General features: G+C 32.8%; 3 protein-coding genes across 5 annotated transcripts; 1 reads left to right on the top strand and 2 right to left on the bottom strand.

The window, feature by feature from the left end:
• The first annotated feature begins 2558 nt into the window (after window positions 1-2558).
• Window positions 2559-6110, top strand: LOC130955289 (uncharacterized). Its single transcript, XM_057882123.1, is given in 5 exon segments — window positions 2559-2972; window positions 4012-4633; window positions 4979-5007; window positions 5010-5260; window positions 5795-6110. Coding segments are annotated over 5 exon segments (1056 nt in total). The 5' UTR covers window positions 2559-2869; the 3' UTR covers window positions 5846-6110.
• Window positions 6111-8426: 2316 nt separating this feature from the next.
• On the bottom strand, window positions 8427-10746 carry LOC130957945 (transcription factor MYBC1). The gene has a single exon (XM_057884808.1). It carries the CDS (start codon window positions 10326-10328, stop codon window positions 9345-9347), a length of 984 nt encoding a protein of 327 aa, XP_057740791.1. The 5' UTR covers window positions 10329-10746; the 3' UTR covers window positions 8427-9344.
• A 5343-nt stretch (window positions 10747-16089) lies between these two features.
• LOC130955772 (calmodulin-interacting protein 111) lies at window positions 16090-23586 on the bottom strand. 3 transcript variants are annotated; one of them, XM_057882726.1, is made up of 11 exons: window positions 23244-23585; window positions 22970-23131; window positions 21562-22430; window positions 20694-20898; window positions 19852-20059; window positions 18800-19260; window positions 17778-18204; window positions 17548-17628; window positions 17243-17433; window positions 16971-17155; window positions 16090-16839 (listed from the first exon to the last, which is right to left on the bottom strand). In XM_057882726.1, the coding sequence occupies exons 1-11, from the start codon at window positions 23538-23540 to the stop codon at window positions 16758-16760; spliced, it is 3168 nt and encodes a 1055-aa protein (XP_057738709.1). In that variant the 5' UTR covers window positions 23541-23585; the 3' UTR covers window positions 16090-16757. The 3 variants fall into 3 exon arrangements, with proteins under 3 accessions (XP_057738709.1, XP_057738710.1, XP_057738711.1); XM_057882727.1 differs by having other exon boundaries at window positions 16090-16836; window positions 23244-23584; XM_057882728.1 differs by lacking the exons at window positions 16090-16839; window positions 16971-17155 and having other exon boundaries at window positions 17290-17466; window positions 23244-23586.
• Window positions 23587-23979: the final 393 nt, after the last annotated feature.

Here is a 23979-nt window from a genome sequence, read left to right on the forward strand (position 1 = left end):
AAAAAAGAATATCTCACAATATTGCAATATTTTTTTATGTAATTTTAGAAACAAACAAGAATTTATCTCCATTTTTATATGTTAATATTCTATAAATTGAATGTTAGGCTCATTTTCCGGATTTAGTTCACCATACTGACCATAGAGAATATAGGAAATTGATCTTATTCTTCAATTTATATTATCAAGTGTAAATTTTTATTATTTTTTTAAGTAGGACAAAAAAAATATACGAGACAATATTAACTGGTAAAATATTATATTTGACAAAACAATTAAAGAATTTGAGAAAATCTATGTTTAAAAATATATGATTGTCTATTTTAGACTTAAATTTAATGCCTTTTACTTATTTATAAGTGTCCTATGATTATTTTATGAATAAAATGTTTGTTCTTATGTATAAAAAAATAATAATACTATATATATAAGTGTTTTTGTAATTCAGTCTAATTAAGTTGGTACAAGTTTAAAAAAAAAGTGCTATCGTGTGTCCCTTTTTTATATTTTTTTTAGTACATAAATATTTGTTTGATAACACAAAAATTTATTAATATAATTCATAAATATGTACATATAGCACCAAAAATTTTGCACATAGTAAAATTTTATTGATATAGCATAAAATTTTTTACACATAGTACATAAATTTTTGCTACGAATATATTTTGTTAGTTGAATAAGTCAATTTCGATCATTAAAAAATTTATATGTTGTGCATAAAAAAATTTGTGTTATATGCTGTGTACCAAAATTTTTGTGTTATATATATATATATATATATTTTGTTGATTGGGTGTCAATATTTTAAATATGTGATTCTTTAAAAATTTGTATTGTATATTAAAATTTTTATGCTTACATCAAAATTTTAGTGTTATAATTTTTTGAACATATATAAAAGAAAAAAATATGAAAATATTGACGACGATGATGATAATAAAAGAAGATGAGGAGAAAAAAGAAAAAGGAAAAGAAAAAATCAAACAAGAGAAGAAGACAATAAAAAAAGACGATGAGGACAATGACGATGATAATATTGTTGAGAAAAAACTTAAGAAGACAACACCAACCACTTTTAGAAATGAAATGCACATATCTCATTTAGTTGGAACTTAGTTAATAAAATTATTTAGGCGCATAACTTTATTGAAAAAAAAATTATAAATAAATTAGTTTATGAAACAAAGTTGAAATTCATTTGCTTATAGAAACATAAAATTAATTATTTATCTTTATCTTAGTGCTTGTTTGAGCGCCTTTAAATCGATAACAATTATATTTTTTATTAAGAAATATCTTTTTTTAGTGTGTTTGACAAATTTTTAATAGTAAAAATAAAAACACTAAAAAAATATCTTTTTTGAGAAGATATAATTTACATATTTTTTAAAAGATATTTTTTCCTAAACAAAGATGTTTTTACATAATAAATGAACAAAAAGTACTTTGATCTTATCTTATCCATACATAATTGATAAATAAAAAGATCTTTTTACACAAGACATCCAAACATAAAATCACTTTAACTTTTATAAAAAATATTTTAAAAAAGATCATTAAAAAAAGATCTTTTCTAAAAATGACGTCCAAACAAATCCTTAACTTGATTTTAACTTTTATAAAAGATATTTTAAAAAAGATCATTAAAAAAAATCTTTTCTAAAAATGACGTCCAAACAAATCCTTAACTTGGTTTTCTTTATATATTAAAATCAACAACTTTTTCATATATTTTCATAAAATTTTATAAAATAACACAAATTGGCTTTCAATTGAAATAAGTTTTAAAATTTTCAACTATGGAAAAAAACTAATTGTAAAATTACTTTTCTTTTAAAACTAAAAACAAATGCACCCTTAATAAACCCCGATAGTTCCGTTTTATAACCAATCTACTGGCTCACAATTTTAAGTTTTTAACCATGTAAAAGATAAAATAAAAAAAAGAATCATGTATAATGACTTAAAATATTAAAAGAATATTATTTGAATTGAACCTACAATCCAATTGTATTTTACTCTTTTATGCACATGTCATTTAAATCTAAAATCCCACATCTAACTCCAAATCTCTAATCTCATTCGTCGACTTACCTTGTTTGGTAAAACCAAATCCGAAAACCGTTTTTATTCTGTATACTATCCTACAATGGAAGTTGTAATTTGAAAATCCGGTCAAAAAATAAAAAAAGATAACGATAAAAATTGGTTCTTAAAAGATAAATAAAAACAATATAATAACAAAAGGATTTTAAATTTTTAATATATTGAATGGATTCCTAAAATCTCAAAATGGATCCGGATTAACAAGACCATAAATAAAAGAAGAAAAAACTCGTGGTTTTGAATTATAGAAAGCGAACCACGAAGAGGAGAAATGGCTTGCTAACCCCCTTTTTTTTTTTGTCTCTTCATATTCCAGGAAATAAATGCGTGAAAAGAAAAACAATTTGGGCCAACTGAATAATATAAAAGTGGGATTATAAAAAAGATAAAAATATGATCAATAATCAATAATAATGATAAATAATAAATATATATAAATATATATGCTATCAAGGATAGAGAGAGAAAGATAAGAAGAGGGAGGCTGTCGGGTTTTTCTATCGTCGTTCTAATTTTTCTTTTTTTCTTTTTTATTTTTTTTCTATGCTTAGAAGGCACAAATCCTTCTCCTCATCCTCTTCTTCATCTTCTTCTTCTTCCTCCTGACCCTTACTTTTGATTCTTTTCCCTCGTAGGGAGAAGGAGGAAAAACAAGAAGAAGAATCTTAACCCAATTTTTTTTTAAATAATAAAAGTTTCGAATTTTCCCCCTACATTAAATTCTATAGATTTTTTCTCCTTTTCTGAATCGAACGAACCTATGGATTCATCGTCTATTTCCAGCAACGACGTCGTTTCGAAGGAGTCAATGGTTGACCCCTTCTTGGTGGAGGCTCTGCAGAACCCTCGCCACCGTCTCACCAGTTAATCTTCTTCTTAATCCCTAATCTCCCACTCCGATTCCTCATTATTATTGTTGTTATTAATTGAATGGCTTAGTTTTGCTTGAGCTGGATTTAGCTTTTGACCAGTTTCGTTTAATGATTTTGAGTACATATTTTTTCCCCCTTTTTGTAGATTTTGCTGTTGGGTTTTAGAGGAGAATCCCAATTTTTCTTCGTGTTTTGTTTCTGTGTTATGTTTATGTTGGATTCTGTCAGATCTGGATTTGTTCTGGTAATTGCCTGTTGTATTGTGGTAATTTGCGGTTGATGCGATGGTATGAAATTTTTTGGGGTGTTGAGGTTCCAATTAAACCACAATTGTGTTTGTCATGTAATTTCTGTATGATCTTATTATCCTAAGTTTGTTGAAGATAAAATTATGGTTCAAGGGACTTGACTTAAGCCATGTGTTTCTTGTTTTTCAGTCTTTCAATTTTTTATTTCTTATTTTATTTTTATACAGACTTTCAAGTTATTGTTCTAATTTGAGGTAGGTGCTGAATTCTGAACCGCCAAATTCTTAAATAGGATTCTGATAGTTGGGAATAATTAATCATATAACAAGGTATCTTGGTTGATATATGTGGAGGTCATATCCCTGATGATCTGTCAAAATAAATGGAACTTGATTTTGATTTGCTTTCTAGTGTGTGTATATATATGTGCAACAATGTTAACCGATTCTTTCCCTTCTGGCTAAGGTACATGGGGTACTTTTTGTTGTTACTGGTTTTCTTTGGATTATAGATTGAGTAGCTGAAATGATGTTTTCTTGGATCAAAACTTTATCATCTTGTAAGCAGATAACTTAAAAGTAATAGGCGTTGGGTGGTTTGCTGCTGGATTTTGTGTTTTCTAGTAAATGAGCTATTATTTGATGGATTTTTTTTGTTCCTGTAATTTTTCCACATATCATTTCCTGAGTTTGGATATTTTCCCCCTTTTCAATTATACCCAAATGTTTTATAAATGATGATATTTATTTATCGTCAATTTTTTTCTATGTTTACATATTCAGTTTTGCGAATGGAGCTGGATATCCAGAGGTTTCTAAACAATGCTGATCAGCAGCATTTTGAGTTCCCACATTTCCCTTCGTCCTATCTCAGATTGGCTGCACACAGAGTTGCTCAACACTATGGTATGCAGACAATGGTTCAGGACACTGGCTTAGATGGCCAGGGAAGTAAAATTCTGGTGAGAAAGTTAGCAGAAAGCAAGTATCCTGTGGTTCGCTTATCTGAAATACCTGCTAAGCAGTTGGAAAATGATAAATCGGAGCACAAAAAAATTGTCATTAGACCTAGGCCTTCTAAAACTAGTTTAAATGAAGCCAGTGAAGCTGGGACAAAAGGAAACACACTGAGAAGTGTGGAAGAGAGAAAGGAGGAATATGATCGGGCTCGAGCACGTATTTTCAGTAGCTCTAGAAGCTTCGACTCGGGGGATACATCATCACCAGTCCCCACAGATGTAAAAAATTCTCTCATCATTAAGGATGAGAATGAAGCTAGCAAGATCCCAATGGCTGATCCAGAAAGATGCAACAGTGTCAGGGACATTAGTTCTACCCGAGTTGCCATTTTGCGAGATAGGGAAAAGGATCGTAGTGATCCAGATTATGATCGTAGCTATGGAAGGTCAGTTCTATCACTTCTCTTGGAATTCAGTTGAGAGCTTTCCCAAAATTGAATGCAATGGCTGCAATTGCTCTTAATTAGAAACTACCTGCCCTTGATGGCTCGCATTTTTGTTATTTGGCTGGTTTATTTGATGGCACTCGAAACTACCTGCCCTTGATGGCTCGCATTTTTGTTATTTGGCTGGTTTATTTGATGGCACTCTTGATTCAAGAATTTAGATAGCTTGTATTGTGATGTTTACACTTTCTGTGCGGTGTCAACTTTGACTGTAATAGTTTTGCCTTTTCTTTTGGTTATGTCATAATTTGCCTATTGTCGGATTGAAATGTGTTATTGATGCAGGTATGCTAGGAATATGCCGACATCTGCTGTTACATGGTGCCTTTCAATTTGCCAAAAGCTCAACCTTCATTTGCTCAATATGATGCTACTTTTAATCCGTTGGGCCAGATGCCACAAACTCAGGCTTCACTTGGCTACGGTCCTCCATCAAGCCCAATGATGAATCCTTTTGCTGCCAACGGATTAAATCAAACAGCTAGGGATGTTGCTTATGTACAATGGCCAAGTGCTGCAATGATGTATGCACATTCATATGACCAATTTAGGCATGCTGTTTTCCAGGTAAGCCACAGTTTAATTTACTCAATTCAATTACTTGGTTTACACAAATGTTTCTGTACTAGCTTTAAAATACCGATACATGTTAGAAATAAATTGAATCTTCTTTTAAAAAAGGAGGGAAAAAGTAAAGATCATAGGTTTAATTGGCTCTTGGTTGTTTAAATTAGCTTGTTGGATAGACTTGTTGGGTTTGCAATTTGCAATGTTCTCATGCATGGTATCCGGCTTTTGCAATTTGCAATTTTATGTATAACATACCACTCAAGGATTTGGACTTCAGGCCATTATGATTATCCAACTTCTTGTGTCGTTTATTCAAATTGTGTGGTGTATTGACATCTTTCCATCCCAAACAGTTGTGTTTATCTTCAAAATCTGTGGTTTTCATGATAATGCACTACTTCACTTTGATTGAATCCTGCTTCCCTGCCAAGTATTAAGGAATCTTGTTTTCTCTTTTATATTTTCACAATATATACTTCTATTAATTTCGTATAATGATTCATCTCATAAGGCTTTGTATCTGTATTGCAGGCTCCGTTTGGTCAACAGCCGTTGAGCTTTGACTATTCACAAAACTACTAGATGACATTTTAGGGGGAAAAGTAATGGAATTGGATGCAGAAGTTGTTACCTTAGTATGTTTAGTTGTTTCATGTTAGGTTTGTTCTTGAGTATTCTATCATAGACATTTGTTGCTGTTGTAGTATGTCTTTGACTTTCAGTTTTGATGGGTTATACTAGCATATATGATATCATATCTGGTACTTCTAGTTTGACAGTCTATATAAAATAGTGGATTTATTTCTAGACTTTAAATTTGTGATAAGGTTTCGGTGCTGTTTTTAAATACCTTGTTAAAGTTGTGGAGGCTAATAGAATAAACTAAAATTTAGCTAAAACAACATTTCATTATTTTATGCTTTTTATTCACAAAAATATTAGAGGGATGAGAATATTCAATTTAAATATTATAGTAATTTATCCCTTAAGGTTTAAACCTTTTCCCCATTTCTTTTAGATCAATCTTTCAATAATAGAAGAGCTTGGAAAAAGCTATTATATAAAAATTAAAAAACTTACTAGTAAAATTTAATGGAACATGAGTCTATTCTATAACACTAGATTTTTAGCAGTGTATCAATGCAACCTTGTTTTTGAAGCAGTTGTGCTGGAATCTTGGGTTGCAGATCATGGTGTCAGAAAAATAGAAAGCCCAAGTCTAAGGCCTAGGCTTTGTAATAAATTTTTATTTCAATGACAAGTCAAAAGTGGCAATATTTGGTTGGTCCACCTCATGTGAACTGTTCCAAATATGTATTTGTATCCAGTTGAAGAAGCAACATATATTTAACAGGATATCTGGTGGTCCTCTTCTAAATCTAAAAATAACGCTTGGTCCATTAACCATATAAGATATATATATTATTGTACTTCATGTTATATTGTCATTATCCATTTTATTTTTCATTTCAATTTTGGTCTAACCGTCCATTTCAATATTTATCTTCTTTTTTCTTTTAAACTATGTTAGGGTTCAATTAATGTTTATTTTAAATATTTAAATAATATTACTCGGTCGTATTGGTCAAATGTTCCGATGACTTTGTTTGTTGTGCAAGTGAGGTATTTATTTTTAGCTTCACCAAAAAAATATTGATTTTAGATTAATAAAATTCATTGTTCCAAAAAAAGATTGATAAAAATAATAGCATTCAAATCTCACTAACAAGTTTAACATTCAGTATTATCATTTTTTTTAAATTTACAGGTACTCATTCTATATGAGCTTTACTGGCGCATGTTTGCATATTTTATAATTTAATTAGATTCACTAATATGATTTTTTACAGTAATATAAAATATCTATACTTACAATGAACTAAAATTAAAATTTCATTTTTGTTTTACTATATTTTAAATAACATGAATAAAAAAGAAGTAGAAAACAATAAAGTATAAGCTAAATTAAAATGTTAAATTATACACTATTTGCGTTGGTTGATTCCCTACTTTTCTTATGAGGTAGCATAACGGAATAGGCCTATCTTTGCTTTTGAACTTGGTGTTCCTATATTCTATTCAGATCTTTTCCAAGATAAGGAACTAACACAATTAGTTGATTTATCATAGAAACATCTTTATTTATCTTTTTTTTAATTAAAAAAATGTATAAACTCTTTGGGTCTTGGCTCAGGATTAGCAATTTGATTGGTGATTAGTGCAGCATATAGATTCTTGATTATCCGCAAGTGGACAAATTCCAATCCGAATGGTCACCAACTGATATTATTAGGCTGTTTAGGTTTCTACCGAAAGCGACTTTACACTTTAACATGGGACTAAAATTAATATAAAATGTAATTCTGGGATAATTTACCTTCTAAACCCAATAATTATCAAGGAACAAGGGGACAAAAGCATATATTACTCATGGCATTTTTTATTCACTTCGGAGCAAAATTAAACTAGTAATTACTAAGCTGTTAATCTTGTATAAATAAGAAATGTTTGTTAATCTTGTATGAATGATTAGTAAAAGTATGGTCTATACAGAAGGACTTAAACTACAATGAAACTACAATGAAACATTATATTATCAAACTTTTGGAAGACCATTCAACCATAGAACTAATCTTTCAAGGATCCAAAATGGTGAAAATAGAAATGGATTCATCATTGAAAGGGGATGATTGGGGAAAAAAAAGTTTACTGCTCATTGTGCATCAAATTGAAGTTCAAGATTGGCATGAAAATACAATAATACATTGTTCATAAGTCTAAAGGTGAACTTGAGGGTACTATGACTACACTACTTGAGTGGAAAAAATCATTCTAACCCTGAAGGTTCAGCTTACCATTTCAATTCAAAAGTGAAACACCATGCGTAAGAACTAGTTCTAAGTTCATAGATATGAGTGAAAAGTGACATGGTCTTAAACAGTAATGCTAGTTGAAAGCTTAAACATTGCAGAGCAAAATTTATGGCAATCATCAAAATTCTTAGTGTAGTGTAGGCTACTTATCAAAATTCTGTAGTAATGAAGATGTATGCATATCGATGTCGACATTTATGTTGTCATTCAAAACTAGAAAAGAAAGCCAATGTATAGCTAAGATCATTATAGTGATCAAATAATAAGACTTGGTAAAAGAAATACAGAACTAAGTAAAAACATGAACTTATTGTTTTCATTTAAGCAGGGTAAACCTACAAACTCAAAGAAACTAGTTTTACTTGAGTTCATCTGGCATATAGAATTTAACGCCACAGAGTAAGATTAGAATTTTAAAAGATCGCCTTGCATCAGGCATTAAAGTCTTCTATATAGAATCAAACAATGTACAACTCACCTCTAAAGGACACATAACTTGACACGCAAGAAGATAAGTCTTCCGCATTAGAGGCTCCCAGATTCAGTTGAAGAATTCACAACCAAATGTACCAATAGATACGCTTCCAACTCGCAAGTTTATTGCCAACTGCAGGCTATAATTACTGAACTCGCCGCAATTCGCTCACTCCTGCCATGAATGCCAATAGAAAACTTCCCAAGAAGTAACAATGTGGTTTATACAGAGCTGCAGCCAATTCCCATAAAACTAATGATGGGATGAATCAACAGAGGACTAAGTCTCACCAACCACTGATTCAAACACGGAGCTATATAGACATTGTCGCAGCCCCAAAAGTGACATCACGATGAACTTCAGTCACCAGGAGCCGACACAGAACATATGGAATGCTACCACCAACAAGCAAGGTACTAATTACAGAACGGTCACAGGAAGAACACCATATTGGAACAAACCTATCCCAATTATCTCACAATGGCTACTCATGCTTCTAGATCCGAAGAAAATGCCTAGACTCCAATACCAATTAGTAACTCCAAGACACAAATTAACCCCACCTTAATACTAATTAACAACTAACACCTCCTTGCTTAACACCCCAAACATACCAAACGCGAAACTACACCACCAAACAACGTTGTCTCCAAACAGAGATAACTAAGTTGAGTACTATATATAATAATTTTGTTATATAGAGAACATAACAACCAAATTTCAAATGGTAAATTCAATCATCTCCAGTTGGAAAAAGAGTAAGAACCTTCCTTGCACCAGATGCATTAGCAGATTCCATATCCTCTGCATATCCAGCCACACCTCCACCCATTCTATTGAACTGCTGCTGCTGATTCTGCGGCGGCGGCTGCTGCCTTGACATGAAAGCATGCTCAAAGTGCCCGTTCGGCGGCGACCCAAAATGCCCGGATGCCTGCCTATGGAACTGCTGCTGCAGCTGGACGTGCTGCATCGCTGCAGCACCGGCAGCTGCGGCAGCCATCTGGTGGTGGTGTTGCTGGTGGTGCATTGCCGGTACCGACACGAACGGCAGGAAATGCTCTGAATTAGGCCTCCCGCCCGCGGCCGCGGCAGCCGGGTGGAGGAAATGCGCCGGCACAGGGGAGCTGGCGAAGAGGTGATCAGTAGCGGCATCGGATCCACCGCCACCCGCTCCGCCGCCGCCGGGTCCGGCGGCGGAGAGTCCCTGCATGCGCTTGAGGTAGAGGCGGTACTTCTGGAGGTGGCTGGCGACGTTCTCGCGGGTTAAGCCGTCAACGCTCATGAGCTGCATTATGGTCTTCGGAACCGCGTTCTTGATTCCGAGGTGTGCGACGGCGTCGACGAAGCGCTTGTGGAGCTGTGGGGTCCAAACGAGGCGGGGCCTCTTCAGGGTTCTGGCTGGCTCCTCACCGGCGGCGCCGGAGCCAAGATCGCCGGAGTCGGCGAAGTCGCCGCCGGAGGAGGGTTGTTGCTGATGCGAGGGGGAAGGGTTTGAAGGTGGTTGCGGTTGCTGTGGTTGTTGGTGGTGGTGGAGGTGGTGGTTCGGGGTGGTTGGGGTGGCGGTGGCGGCGGCGGTTGGGGTGTGAGGACTGGGGATGTCGAAGGCGATGGCAAGATCGGGTGTGATTAGGGTTTGCGATAAGGGCATGAGTTCCTCCGGCGGAGGTAGTTCGTCTTCCCATCTGGCAAACCAGTTTGAATCTTCTTCCCTCATTTTCTTTTTCTTGGTTTGGTTTTTGAGTGTGTTTCCGTTATGGGGTTCACTGATTTTGAGGAAAGGCGAGATTTTTGGATGCGGATTATGAGTTTAGCTCATGGGTCTTTGTTGTTTAAGATTAGATTAAGGGAATTAGAAAGAACAAAAAAAAAATGGGAATTTTATTTTTGTTTTTGTGTAATGAAGAAGAAAAAGGGAGTTGTGGTGGTGGTGAAGGTGGATACAGGGATTTGATTCTTTTTCTCTCTCTACAATTTGACACAGAAAGAGAGAGAAAGAATGGGGGAGATGGGAGACAGAAGTGGAGGGATGGTAGTGGTGGTGTGAGTGACGTTCTTGTTAGAGAGAGAGAGAGAGAGAGAAACAGAGAGAGAGAGAGAGGGGTTTTCGAGGTGGATCTTGTTTTTTTTTTTCACATTCTTTTTTATCAGCTTTTTATTGTGTTTTATAGGTACTGCTTTTCTCTAAGAATGAATTTTATGATGGTAGTTTTTTAATTTTTAATTTTTAATTTTTTGTTTCCGGGATTTGGGGGGTCTTCATCAACTTGAGAGTGAGTGTTGCGAGATCTTCTATTTTTTTGTTTTCCAGCAAGTTGTGGTGGCGCGTTTATCATACGCTCCTCCGTGCACTGCCGTGAGGTAGTGATCACATCGACTTTGACGTAGAATAGATTTTTTGTTGTATATTGCTTATTACAGATTCTCCATTGAATGTTTTAAGTGTGTAAAAGGTCAAGTAACCCATCTCAATCTTTAGAATGATTTATGAAGGAAATCTCATGCCTTAAATTCAGTGGTAAAAAGTTAATGAGATATCATTTATTATATCATTTAATTTTAAAAAGAAAATGTTGATTTTCTAAAATATTTAATATTTCACTGTAATAATAGTCTTAGATTAATGTTGAAAAAAATATTTTATATATATAAATTAGTTATTAAATTAATTATTATATATTATTAATTTATTTTTAATATATATTTATATGAATAATTAATTTAATAGTTAATTTTTTGTATATACTTAGAATAATTGAAAAAAAATTGATAATAAGAAGTTCGAAGTTATTAATTAAACGAAATAAATATATGATGCCTAATTTATATGTCGTGGTCAATTTATATGCTAGTCTATGAAAAGAAATGTTATAAATGCTATATTAATATAAAAAAATATAAATATAAAAAATAGGATAAATTGTCAAACAAAGAAATTAAGGAAGTGTAAAAAAAAAAGAGAAACTATTATCTGTTTGTTAAATGAGATATTTAAGTATTTAACTATTTAAATGTAATTTGATAATTTATCACCAAATTTTTTAATTAAGAAATCAGGAACTTATTTTAGTTATGAAAGATATTTTTGACCAATTATTTTAAATTAATTAAACAAGTTATAACAAATAGATTAGTCATTCATATTTTCCAATGTAAAAATTAATTTAATTTAGTTTAAACATTTTTAATCATAAAGTTTCCAAATTACATTTTGTTATTCAATTTAACATGTCAAAGATTGAATTGAATTATGAAATATAATCTGAAGAATTAAAGTAAGCATTTTGGAAAACTAAAAATGAAATGAAATCATATTCAAAGACAAAATTTAACATTTTTAATTATTTGTTTAAAAGAAGAGGCATAATAATAAGGAAATGAGTGTGTGAGAGTGATTGGGCCGGCATGTACTGTAGCGCGTGAATTACAAAGCCACATGAACGAGGTTGTGCAAAGTTTATTGTTTTGAGTACAATAAGGATGAAATTGTACGGGCCTGGGATAGAGTTGAGATCAGATCAGATCAGGAATGAATGAGGAGAGAGAGAGAGAGAGAGAGATGCAAAGATTCTTCACTTTGTGGGATTTCTTGTTTTGGTGTCTATATAGGGAATAATTTGAGCTGTTCATTGCCTCTGTTTGAGGTTGAGGATATCAACAGTTCCAAAGACAAATTTTGGATTTGACTCAATAATGTGAATTAGGTTATGTATCATGTATGTTTCTAATTCTATGCACCAATAAACCTGATAATTAATTATTATTAGTAGTAGTAGGATTAAGAATCACATGCAAGAGGGGTCTAAGTTGAAAAAATTGCACAAAAAGGACCAATTGGCAATTAGTGTAACTAATATTTAATGACAAAAGTTTACTATCAAAGCAAAGAGGAAATAAATATGGATAAGTGAAACTGAAATTTTTCACTTTTTATTTTTATTATTGAGATTGTGGTGGTATTTTTAAATAATGTGAAAAGTTTATGTAATTTTTTTTGTATGAATGATCACAAATCTGACTCTCAGATTTGGAATTTTAATTTTTTTAAAAAATTATAAATTTGACTTTTAGATTTGTGATTTAACATTAAAAAATTTTTGAAACATGCAAATCAGATCCACCGATTTGGGAGATTTTAAACTTTTTTTTGTTTTTTACTCAAAATTTACCCTCAATTTTTTATTCCATCCAAAACTGACATTCAATTTTTTACTCAACCCAAAATCTGACCCTCAATTTTTTATCCCTATCCAAATCTGAGCCTCCAATTTATAGTTTCTAATTTAAAAAAAAAATAATTATCTCCGTATTCATAAAAAATATACCAACTCTCTATAACTAATGTATAACACACCCCTCCCATCTATTACCAAAATAATTAGCCGAAATTTTCTTCTTCTTTAGATTGATTATTATATATGATTGATTTAATTTGAATACAATAGCATTCATAAAATTTTTCGTTCTATTTATGTATTGTCACATCATAGATCTAATTCTTATTTGTTAGAATATATGCTAACTGTCTAATGACATTTAGATTATATTTATATATAAATATATAATACTCAGATACTTGATTTAGTTCATGTTGATAATATGATAGGACAAAATATATTCATTTATGAACGTATTAAAAGAACTTATCAATATAAAGTAAAAAAAAAAAAGTATTTAGAAACTTTGATGTGACCTCTTGGCATATTAAATAAAAATATTAGTTTAAGTATGAGATATCAACATGTGCGGTAAGCATTAATTTTACATAATCTAAATAGTTGAGGCAAGAATAATGAGGAAAAATTAATAAACAAAAGGATGGATGAGAAAATGTGATGGGAAGTAATAATATTATTTTGGAAGTGGAACACAAAAGCAGGAAATACCCAGAAAGGAACTGAACTGTTGAAAGTGGGATACCTGTTGGACGCAGATATCGATTTTGTACCCTCAATCACACACTGCACTAAACAACACTAGAGTTTCAAACACTATAAAAAAGTTGATGAATATTATTTGATTAATTATTAGGTGTGTTATCAAATATTACGTTAATTTAATGGGATTTTTTATTTTAATATGGAAGAATAAATAGAGTTTTATGTTAATGTTACAGAAAATAAAATTTTACAGTGTTGTGGAGACGATATTTTGTGCAGCACAATAAGTAAAATACGTATTGTATTGACAATACGCAATCTGTGCACTTACAATATGCAGATTATGTATTATAATTTAATATTAAAATAATACAATACATAATCTGTATATTGTAATTTAATATTAAAATAATATAATACGCAATTTATGTATTATCTTTATAAATTAAAAAAAAAATTGATCTGACAATTTGCATAGCTCCCAAAATTTTGTAAAACACCATAACTTTCAATATTAAAGAATTACACCAATTCTTATCCAATATCCAAAAAAATTAATCTTAGAATTAATATAAGCATGACTTGTATTTCTAAATTCTAAAAGTAATATTTTAAATCAGTTTTCAAGATTTTTTAGTAAAACATTTTAATTTTCAATAAATCTTAATTATTAAACTAATTTCTAACTTTTTTTATTTAATAAATCAATTCTTATGTCAATTTCAAAAAAGGTTAGACAGATTAATTTTTGTTGTTATTTAAAAAAATATAAGTCTATAAAAGTATTTAAATTTTTTATTCAAAATGTAACTTGAACTCTTATCTTAAATAAAGTTTTTTATTACTAATTGTGAATATAATAGATAGAATAATGAATAGTTAGAATACTTTAAGTAGAGGCAGAATTATTATCCCTAGAAAGGGCATGTTTCCTCGTGCAGCATTGGCAACAGTAGTGATGGACCAATTGAATCAAAGTAATATGATAAGAAGGGTATCCCCCCATGTGATACCCATGTTTGAACCCTTCAATATACCCAATATCATGACAGGTGTATCTCTTCTATTATTAATGCATTGTGCTTTTATGACATAAATACCCTTTGTCTAGTGCTAACTAAGTACTAGCCACTAGCCTTTTTCTCCTATCCACCCCTCTTCTTTTCCTTCCCCCTCACCATTCATGAAAAATCCCCTTTCATTTGGAATCAAAATATGTATAAACTCTTAAAGTTAGACATTTATGGAGCACCCTGCCATCATGTTCATGTTGCCCTTTCCTCAATAGAAAAATTTGGACACTTCAACTATAGAAATGAATAATAGAAATGTGTTTTTAGGTACTCAAGCATTGAGCCTAATTCTATTGGTGGAATTGTCACATTTGAGGCTTTGACTTTGAAGATCAAATCACGTCAAAAAAATAAAAATATGGATATTTTGGCATGCACAGATCATTTATTTTTTAAAGAAGGAAATTTCCATAGTATCCTTATAAAGGAAAAAAATCAATACCCATTAGTAATTCATGATGAAAAATCATCATGTGAGGAAAACTAAAAAACTATGCCAATTGTCAATCAATAAGTAGTACTAGTAGTACTATTTAATAATAAAAAAAACGTGGCTAAGATTATGTTTGATAAAGGTTCATGTGACTAGACTAGAGGGAGAGAAGGAGATAAGTGTATGTGTATAGTTTATTAGTTTTAGTTAAGAACGTGGTCCGTCCATGTACTTTCAAGTTTTAACCACGATGCGACAAACAGTATCAACAAATAGTTACGAAACAAATACAACTGTCTATGGATAGGGCACGCTCCAGCTTTTCACTACTATTACTTTTATCGGAGTCCGGAATCTTTTTTTTTTGTTTTTTCTAATTAAAAAAAAATTTGTTCATTTATAATATCTTGATTCCTTTAACTAAAATAAAAAGTTTTGATTCTTTTAAAATATTATCAATATGCTCAGTCTATTTGGATGGACATTTTTTAATTTTAAATATTATAATGAACTTCTGTTTCAGAATATTGTTTGTATAAATAATTATGTCAATTATATTTCTGAAGAAGGTGCTTTTGGGAATTAAAATTTATTATTTTTAATAATCAAACTTTCTCTTTAAAAATCCTTGAATTTGCAATTTTTTCTAAATAAAACATCATTTTGCCATTAAAAATTTTAAATTCTCTAAAAAAAAAATATTCTCTCTCCTTTAATTGATCCAATCAAAACGCTCTCAATGTATTAAAAAACTTAAAAATTTATATTTTCTATTAAACATTCCTTATTTATGGTAGGACACTAATTAACAAAATCACTCAAACACCGTTATCCCAATGATTAGTCTTTCCTCCCACTTATTAATGTCAAGGATAAAATTATCAAAGATAATAACAACAGAAGTTTAACTACTTTTCTGTACTGATAGTCTGATAAATAGGTATTCGAATTGTGTATTGGACTATGGCGACAATTCAATTCTGGGTGAGAATGGTCAATATTCAACAACATTGACTAAACCCATTACCATATGATTAACCAAAAAAAAAAAAATCTACAATACACATATGCGTATGATCTGATGCTATGTCATGTTGCCAACAATGTTTAGCATACAATAAACTTCAATGCATAAATTGTGAATCTTTAGCTAAAAGAATGATTGAACTAGAAAAATATCATCATCACAGACCCAAAAATATAATTTTAAACAAAAAAAGAGAAAAAAATTGTCAAGTTTCATCTACATGATGTGACGATACCTGTAGCGGATACAAAATTCTCCAGCACAGCGGCATTGAGACTGGATAGCCAAAAAGAGCAATATGTACACTCATCTGTCAACTGAGTAGTTAGTTACAAACATTTAGGTGGCAATTTCCTCAGATAATAGCACCACCTCTCACATTTATAAAGTAACAAACATTGATGAAGCACAAATTCCAAATGAGACCATAATCAGTAATTATTCTCAAAATATTTTCATATTCATGCAGAAAGCCTGACCAATGATTCAGTCATGGGGTTTTGAGCACAAATGTATGACATCCCTATTCCTTTGACAAAAAGGGCAAAACTGGGACGCATTATATCAGGCATTGGAGTTGCTCTTATACTTGTCTTTTTTTTTTTTTACAATACCTGACGCCTTGGTGGTGCACATATGCCTCAACAAATGAACCCAGCAGCAGCCATATGAACACAGGCTTCATCTAGTCAGTTTGCAAAAGAGGATTCCCATGATTAAGATTGCACTATGGTTAACCACTTCGGGCTGTCCGCAAATAAAGAATGACTGCTGGAATAGGAAGGAGCAACGCGCAAGATTTTAAGACATTCCTGCTTATCAGAGTTTGTAGAGGGAGGGGAGGGGCAGAAGATAATTAGTCATGACATTCTTTTGGCTGAACACAGGCAAAACCCAAAAGAAACTAAGTATGATGATATAAACATTGTCAGAATACGAGGTTTACCGAACGTTGAACGAAGTATATCCACTTTTGTGCGGCATATGATCAAGTTCATTTGTATCACAGCTGCGAACAGCCCTTTGAAACTTTGCTGACAGCTTCTGGTAGGACTGTACTTCAGATGGCTGGACCTGATTGATTGCCTTCTTTAAATGCTTCATTGATATAACTGAAGCACCAAGGTTCTCCTGATAACATTACAGTAAATTTAACACATAAATAAGTTATAATGTTATATGAAGGCAAATCCATCGGAAATCATGTGGAGTACAAACCTCAATCGCTGCAACGGCTGCCTCTCGACATATTAGTGATATGTCAGCCCCAGTACAACCATCTGTGAGGTGAGCAAGTTCTTTAATACTTACATCAGAATCACATGGAATTTTACGCAAATGAATGCGAAATATATCTTCTCTGTCTGTCTCATTTGGAGGTCCAACATAAAGCAGGCGATCAAAGCGTCCTGAAAAATCTTCCTTCAGTTATTTGAACCTGACTAGAACCATTCAAGAAACTCACCCTCCTTCGTGGATGCTTGTGCACATATAAGATACAGAGTAAGAAAAGTAGTGCGTACCTGGTCTTAAAAGGGCAGGATCAATCTTATCTGGCCTATTTGTAGCAGCTATGACAGTGACATTAACTCTTTGATGCAGACCTGGCATAAATGATTGTCAAAATAAAACTATGAACCCCGCACAAAATCTAAAATATTCCTTAGAATGTCATTTCCTGCTATTTCAAAGGTTGAATATGAGCCCAAAAGTAATTTACTAGTTTATCCAGTGTTCAAGATTCATCACTAACCATCCAATTCAACAAGAAGTTGACTCATGACCCTATCTGACACTGAAACACCATCACTTTCCTTCCCACGGGTTACAGCAAGACTATCAATTTCATCAAAAAATACAATGGATGGGGCATTGGTCCTTGCTTTTGCAAACAATGATCTGACAGCCTTCTCTGATTCACCAACCCATTTGCTGAAGAGTTCAGGACCCTTGACAGCTAGGAAGTTCAGCCCAGCTTCAGATGCAACTGCTCGTGCCATGAGGGTTTTGCTACAACCTGGAGGCCCAAACATCAATACACCTGTAGGAGGGCGAGTCCCAATACGGTTGAACGCATCACGGTGCTTCTGGGGCCACTCTACAGCTTCCATTAACTGAGCTTTGACTTCATTTTGACCACCTACATCTTCCCAATTGACCTTTGGAACCTCAAGGATTACCTAAGCACAAAATTTGAAACCAATTTTATGCCTCACCTTACTTTTTTAAAATGATTTATTAGAAGGTGGGGATTGGTAATCCTACAATGTAGCAAATCGTGGTCTGTATCTATCCCAACATGCGGTTAACCATCAATTATAAAGAATAAAATAAAGATCAATAGAATAAAATCCTGGTCTATTTTGAGGCAGAATGCATGGTAAATTTGTGATTAATGAAAAATATGAAGAGAATTCATTTTATTTTTGTCAAAATTTCAACATACAGGACCTATATAAATTATAAACTATTCCAGTGACACCCAATAACAATTCATAGTCAAATGGATGCACTGATTAGAGATGACAAGCTGACAGCTCTTGTACACAGAAATTCAGAGGGGCAGAAAGTGCATTTCTCATTAGAGAGTAGACTTCAATGATCCAAATATTTACATTTCTATGTTTGAAAACCCAAATTTTCATTATATATGAAAATTAAGGATTACATTTTAGCAAATAAAAAAGGATGATCAGGGATAACTACCAGAGATATATATTTTATTAGAACCTGACTCCTGAAAGACAAACCATGGCATTAAGTTATGAATCATACCTCTCGCATGGCACTGGGTCTTATTTTCATTCTAGCCTTCTGAAAATCTTCAAAACTGACTTTCAAATTGTGGTCTTTATCACTATCAGAAATTATTTCCATAGATTCCGAAGTTGTGTCCATCATGCAGAGCTGTAATACAGCATTGGAGGCCACTGATGTATCAGATTCTGAAACAGATGAAGTTGCAATACCTGATTGATTTCTGGAGTTTGTTTCACCATTCATCAATGTGGGTTGCTCTGTTAGATCATTGGAAGAATCACCACAACTCTTCTTTAAATTAGCATAACGTCTTAGACAAATCAGCGCCGCCTCATTGCAAAGGGCAGCCAGATCAGCGCCCACAAAACCATGAGTGACAGTGGCAAGGTGTTCAACTTGTAAATCTGAGAGAGAATGATCCACTCCACAAAGAAGAGTGAACAAAATATCCAAGCGTTGTTTTGGGGACGGCACACCTGCATATAGATTTTTGCAGAGAAACTTGATAATGAATGAGTTCTTTAATGGATTCATTAAAGTAAATAAAAGGACCAATAGATTTCTATAGCATATGCTGCATTTATCACTTTTATCAAATATGAAGAGAACAATATACTATGCTGCAGCTTCATAATCAGTCACTACATACAAAATATCACAGCTACATTGTGAAGGCAGATATTGCTTAACTAAGTACCTTTGGGGTAAAAAGATAATGTGTCCAACATTCCAAATGAATAGTAGTTATATATCAGACTTGGATGTGGTTACAAGTAGCGTTGTTCATTTATCGCTGTGATTTTGATAAGGCCCCAACCATGTTAAAGTTATGATAGTGGGAAAGAAAATTTGTGAGGAAGCACCAATTCAACAGTTAGGCTCCCATCAATGTTCATATATATATATATATATACAGTGTCAGTAGGTTACACATAATGCAAGCTCTAATCTCAATAAACAGCTCATTGACATGTACCCAGTTACATTAAGGAGAAATTAGGCTCTGTATTTATTTTACGAAAGAAACACATTAGATGCTACTCGGAAACATTATCTTAATCTCTTACCAATTTCGATTTCTTTGTCAAATCTTCCAGGTCGTCGGAGAGCCGGCTCAATATGATCAGGCCTGTTGGTGGCAGCAATTACAAGCAACCCTTCGGTTCTACTAATTCCATCCATCAAATTCAATAATGTTGCAACCATTCTTTGAGATAGCTCTTCACCTCCATCTTTTCTTGCAGGGGCAATTGCATCTAATTCATCAATGAATACCTGTAACATAGATCCCATTATTCTATTTATGAGAATCATGAACATAATGATATCAGGTGAAATAAACAAAGATACGAGTTTATAAAGATCAAAACCTTGAAAATAATCAACAGATAGTGGAGTTCTATCCATACATTGAACTACACCATATTCATACATGCTAAGAATGGAAAGGGATCCTCCCTTTCAGCAATTTTCAGATTATTCCAAAATTGTCATTCGATAATTCAAATATGCTTAATCTCACCTCTCTTTTTTCTCTACTGAATTGTTCACAGCACAGAATATCCTTATGGAACCGAAAGTTCCTACATGAATTCCTTATGACCACCAGCCAACAATTTAACAAGAACAACAACAGAGAGCCTCATCCCACTAAATGGGATCCATTACATAGATCAAATAACAACATTACATCTTATATGTACTTAGCACATTTATCATAGCCCCGAAACTTAAGTGAAATTAGCGCTATAAGATTAATATTAAGACTTGAATGAATAACTTCAAAAACCATTTTTCCTGTGATATGTAGCTCAAAGATATGTGAAGCTCAAAACAATATCTAAAATTATTTCATAAAACACAATCTCTGAAATTAAGAAACTCTTTATTTGGGCAAAAGAAATCTAACCACAGCAGGTGCAGCTTGAATTGCTGAATCAAAAACTTCATGCAATGCTTGCTCACTTTCCCCAAAATACTGGGTAACAATTTCAGGTCCATTTATTTGGAAAAAATTTACCCCAACATCATGAGCACATAATTGAGCAAGGGAAGTCTTCCCTATACCAGGTGGACCATGTAGAAGGACTCCTCTTGTGATACGTAAACCAAAACTACATTTTCAAAAATGTGAAGGATAATAAGTTTGCTGAATTGCATTTACAAATGCATATAAGATATGAAGCACATAGCTAAGAGAATAGAGAAAAGTACTTTGAAGTTTGAACTTTAATAGAATCATTGACTTGAATACCAAAAATACAATTTTAGTAACTACCCATTCCTACCATTAGACAAGAAATTTACTAAATGATAAAAGGTTCAAAGGAAAAAGATAAAAAAATTTATGCTTAATGGAATTAAATAATAATAACATGCTAAAGGTGTGTAGACCAAATAAGGCAATCTTTGCTCCCATATATCTCACGTGGGATGCAAGCTGGGCATCAGTCCACATATTTCTTTACATTGTTTTGCTACTATTGATTTACAGATTTCATTCTTTTGCATTGTAGATACTGTTGCTTATTTTCAGAGGCGAAAATGAATCTTGGCAATTTGCTAAACATTTTTATCTGGTTAGCAATTTCCAAATATATCAAACAATATGCTGCCGGAACCTTGTAAAAAGTCAACATAACTTGAATACATTGAACGACAAATGTGATGCACAGAACCATACGAAATGTAGTGCAAGGAGGGAGGGAGAAAAGAAGAAGATTATCAATAATGCATTGTATACTCAACAATGAAAGAATGCACCATATAATACGTACCTTGATAAAGCATCCTTTACTGATGAAGAAATTATATCCTTTAAAACTGTATATTCTTTAGAGAGACCACCCAGTTTAGAAATATTATCATATATGCTAGGATTAGCAACCTCTGCTTTACGTTTTTCACTGGGCAAATCCCTTTGAATTGACTCTTTAGATGCTGCATTTGATTGCAAAGATAAAAATACCTTTGTTTCACAATTGACAACTATTGCCTCATTCACATTTTCTGCTACATCAGAATCCTCAAGACACAAATTATTGATCCCATTTGATGAATAATTATCAGCTCTATCAACTGGTGACTTTTTGGCTCCTATCACTTGGAAAATGCACACCTCTGAAAACATTGGTACAGAGACAAAATTACCTAGCAGTAAATAACGAGAATATAACCATGATGTTGCACATGCCTGTAGTAATTTTTTCGAACTTTCATCTCCTAATGCATCCATAATATTGAATGAAGCCATAGATTGATTATTCTGAATGGGTATAGTTGATGCTGAATCTTCAAATCTTGGAGAAGACAACACACTAGCATTAGAAAATTTTGATCCATTAGAAGGTGTGCTAGGAGATGCAAAAATATCACTGTCTGATTGGACTTGGGATTTCGTCACAGAGGCTGAGTTATTAATGTCCAATTGAAATCCATCCTTATGAGGAGCAAGCTGTAGATACAATTCCTTGCAATTATATATCGAGAGACAATTACTTTCTGTATAATGCAGTTCATTGCTCCCATTTGCAAGACCAGATAAGTACTGTTTCTGTACTGGGTAAACAAACACTATTGTACCCAAAGGAGGACATCCCATTGTACAAGAAATATTTGAGGACAGACGTACTCCATTCTTCAAAACCTATGTAGAATTGTAAGGGTCACAAAGTAAATCATTTGGCAAAGATAGATATACTGTTTATACATTATATGAACCCTATCATTATGGTGAAGCCATTGTCTTTTTGCATATAAGTCACTATCTGCCATAACTCAAAGGAGCAAAACACCATCTTTAGCATCCTATTTATGTTTTCCAAGATTTGTTAAGATATAATATACAAACAAATAAACCACATTAGGCAAATTACTAATTAATAATTTTAATAATTGTTTGATAGAGCATTCTGTGTTGTGGATATATGAAGTAATTTTCTTTTATGGTGTTCGCAATTCAGCAAGTTTATTCTACTATGGTTTTTCTAACTTCAGTCTCTTGATGAAATTGTAAAATCAGATATTTCTTAAGCAAGTTGAGTACATTGAGCATAATGTGTAGCTAAGAGAATTACTACAAAAAAAAAAAAAAAAAATCAATTTTAGCTTCTTTATTGTATGTATTCCTTTTCATGAAACAATCTACAAATAAAATGGTTGCAATTAGATACTAGGAAGACAAACCTTCGTAGAAGGGAAAACAGTTGCAAGCACAAAGTAATTCCCTGTGACATCATCGTTCAACGTCTTCCCAGTTTCCAAGCCGTAGCATCTAACACATTCATCAACTAATGACTTGAGAGGATTCAATTGCACACTTCTGTTCATTGATGAAGCAATTGACACCTACGATAATCGTTGCATCATGTATGATAAAACTTTTCTCAAACCATAGCATAACAACAACAACACATGATCACAGAAGGAAGGAAGAAGAAAGAAGAAGAGAAATGATTACCGAGACAAGAGTACCAGGGGCAAGAGAAGAGGAAACCATGGCAAGTTCGGAGAGCCAGATTCTGGAGTCCTTGGAATTAGGCGCATTATCAACGGCGGAGATTTGAGCTACAAAGGCAGATGCTCCGATGAAGGAAGGGTACCTTCGAGAAGCTTCTGGAAGGCAGAGAGAAGCGGCGAGGTCGGCCTCGTCGTCGGGGCGTGACGGCGTTCGAGGAGGAGTAACCGGTGGTGCAGAAGAAGCAGCTTCGTGCTTTGACTTGGAATGCTTCTTCTTATTCGAATTCGAAGAAGGCATTTTCTATCCTGAACAGCTAATTCCCTTAACCCTCTTTATTCTTTCAGGGTTTTAAGTTTTAACATGTTTGCCTCTTTTTTCCCCTGTCTAGTGTTGTTTTATTCAAATTAATTTAGGTAGCTTTTGGTGTAGAGACAGAGACGAAAAGAATGAGATTGAGAGACAGATAAGAGATAGAGATTGAAATAAATCTCAATATTCTGTTTGGTGCAAAATAAGAGACAGGAATTGAAACAATAATGAAACTCTAATTTAATTTGCATAAAGGGTAAAATTGGAATTAATTAGTTGAAATAAAAGTATTTTAGGTATAAAATGTTATTAAAGTTTTAATCTTCATCTCTAAAAATTTCAGTCTCCTGTCCCTCTATTTTTTGGAGGTACTGAAATACTGAAATTTAAAAAACAGAGACAGAAATTTTAGTACTCGTCGTCTTTG

Source organism: Arachis stenosperma, chromosome 10 (assembly GCF_014773155.1).
Source record: "Arachis stenosperma cultivar V10309 chromosome 10, arast.V10309.gnm1.PFL2, whole genome shotgun sequence".
Taxonomy (NCBI): Eukaryota; Viridiplantae; Streptophyta; class Magnoliopsida; order Fabales; family Fabaceae; genus Arachis; species Arachis stenosperma.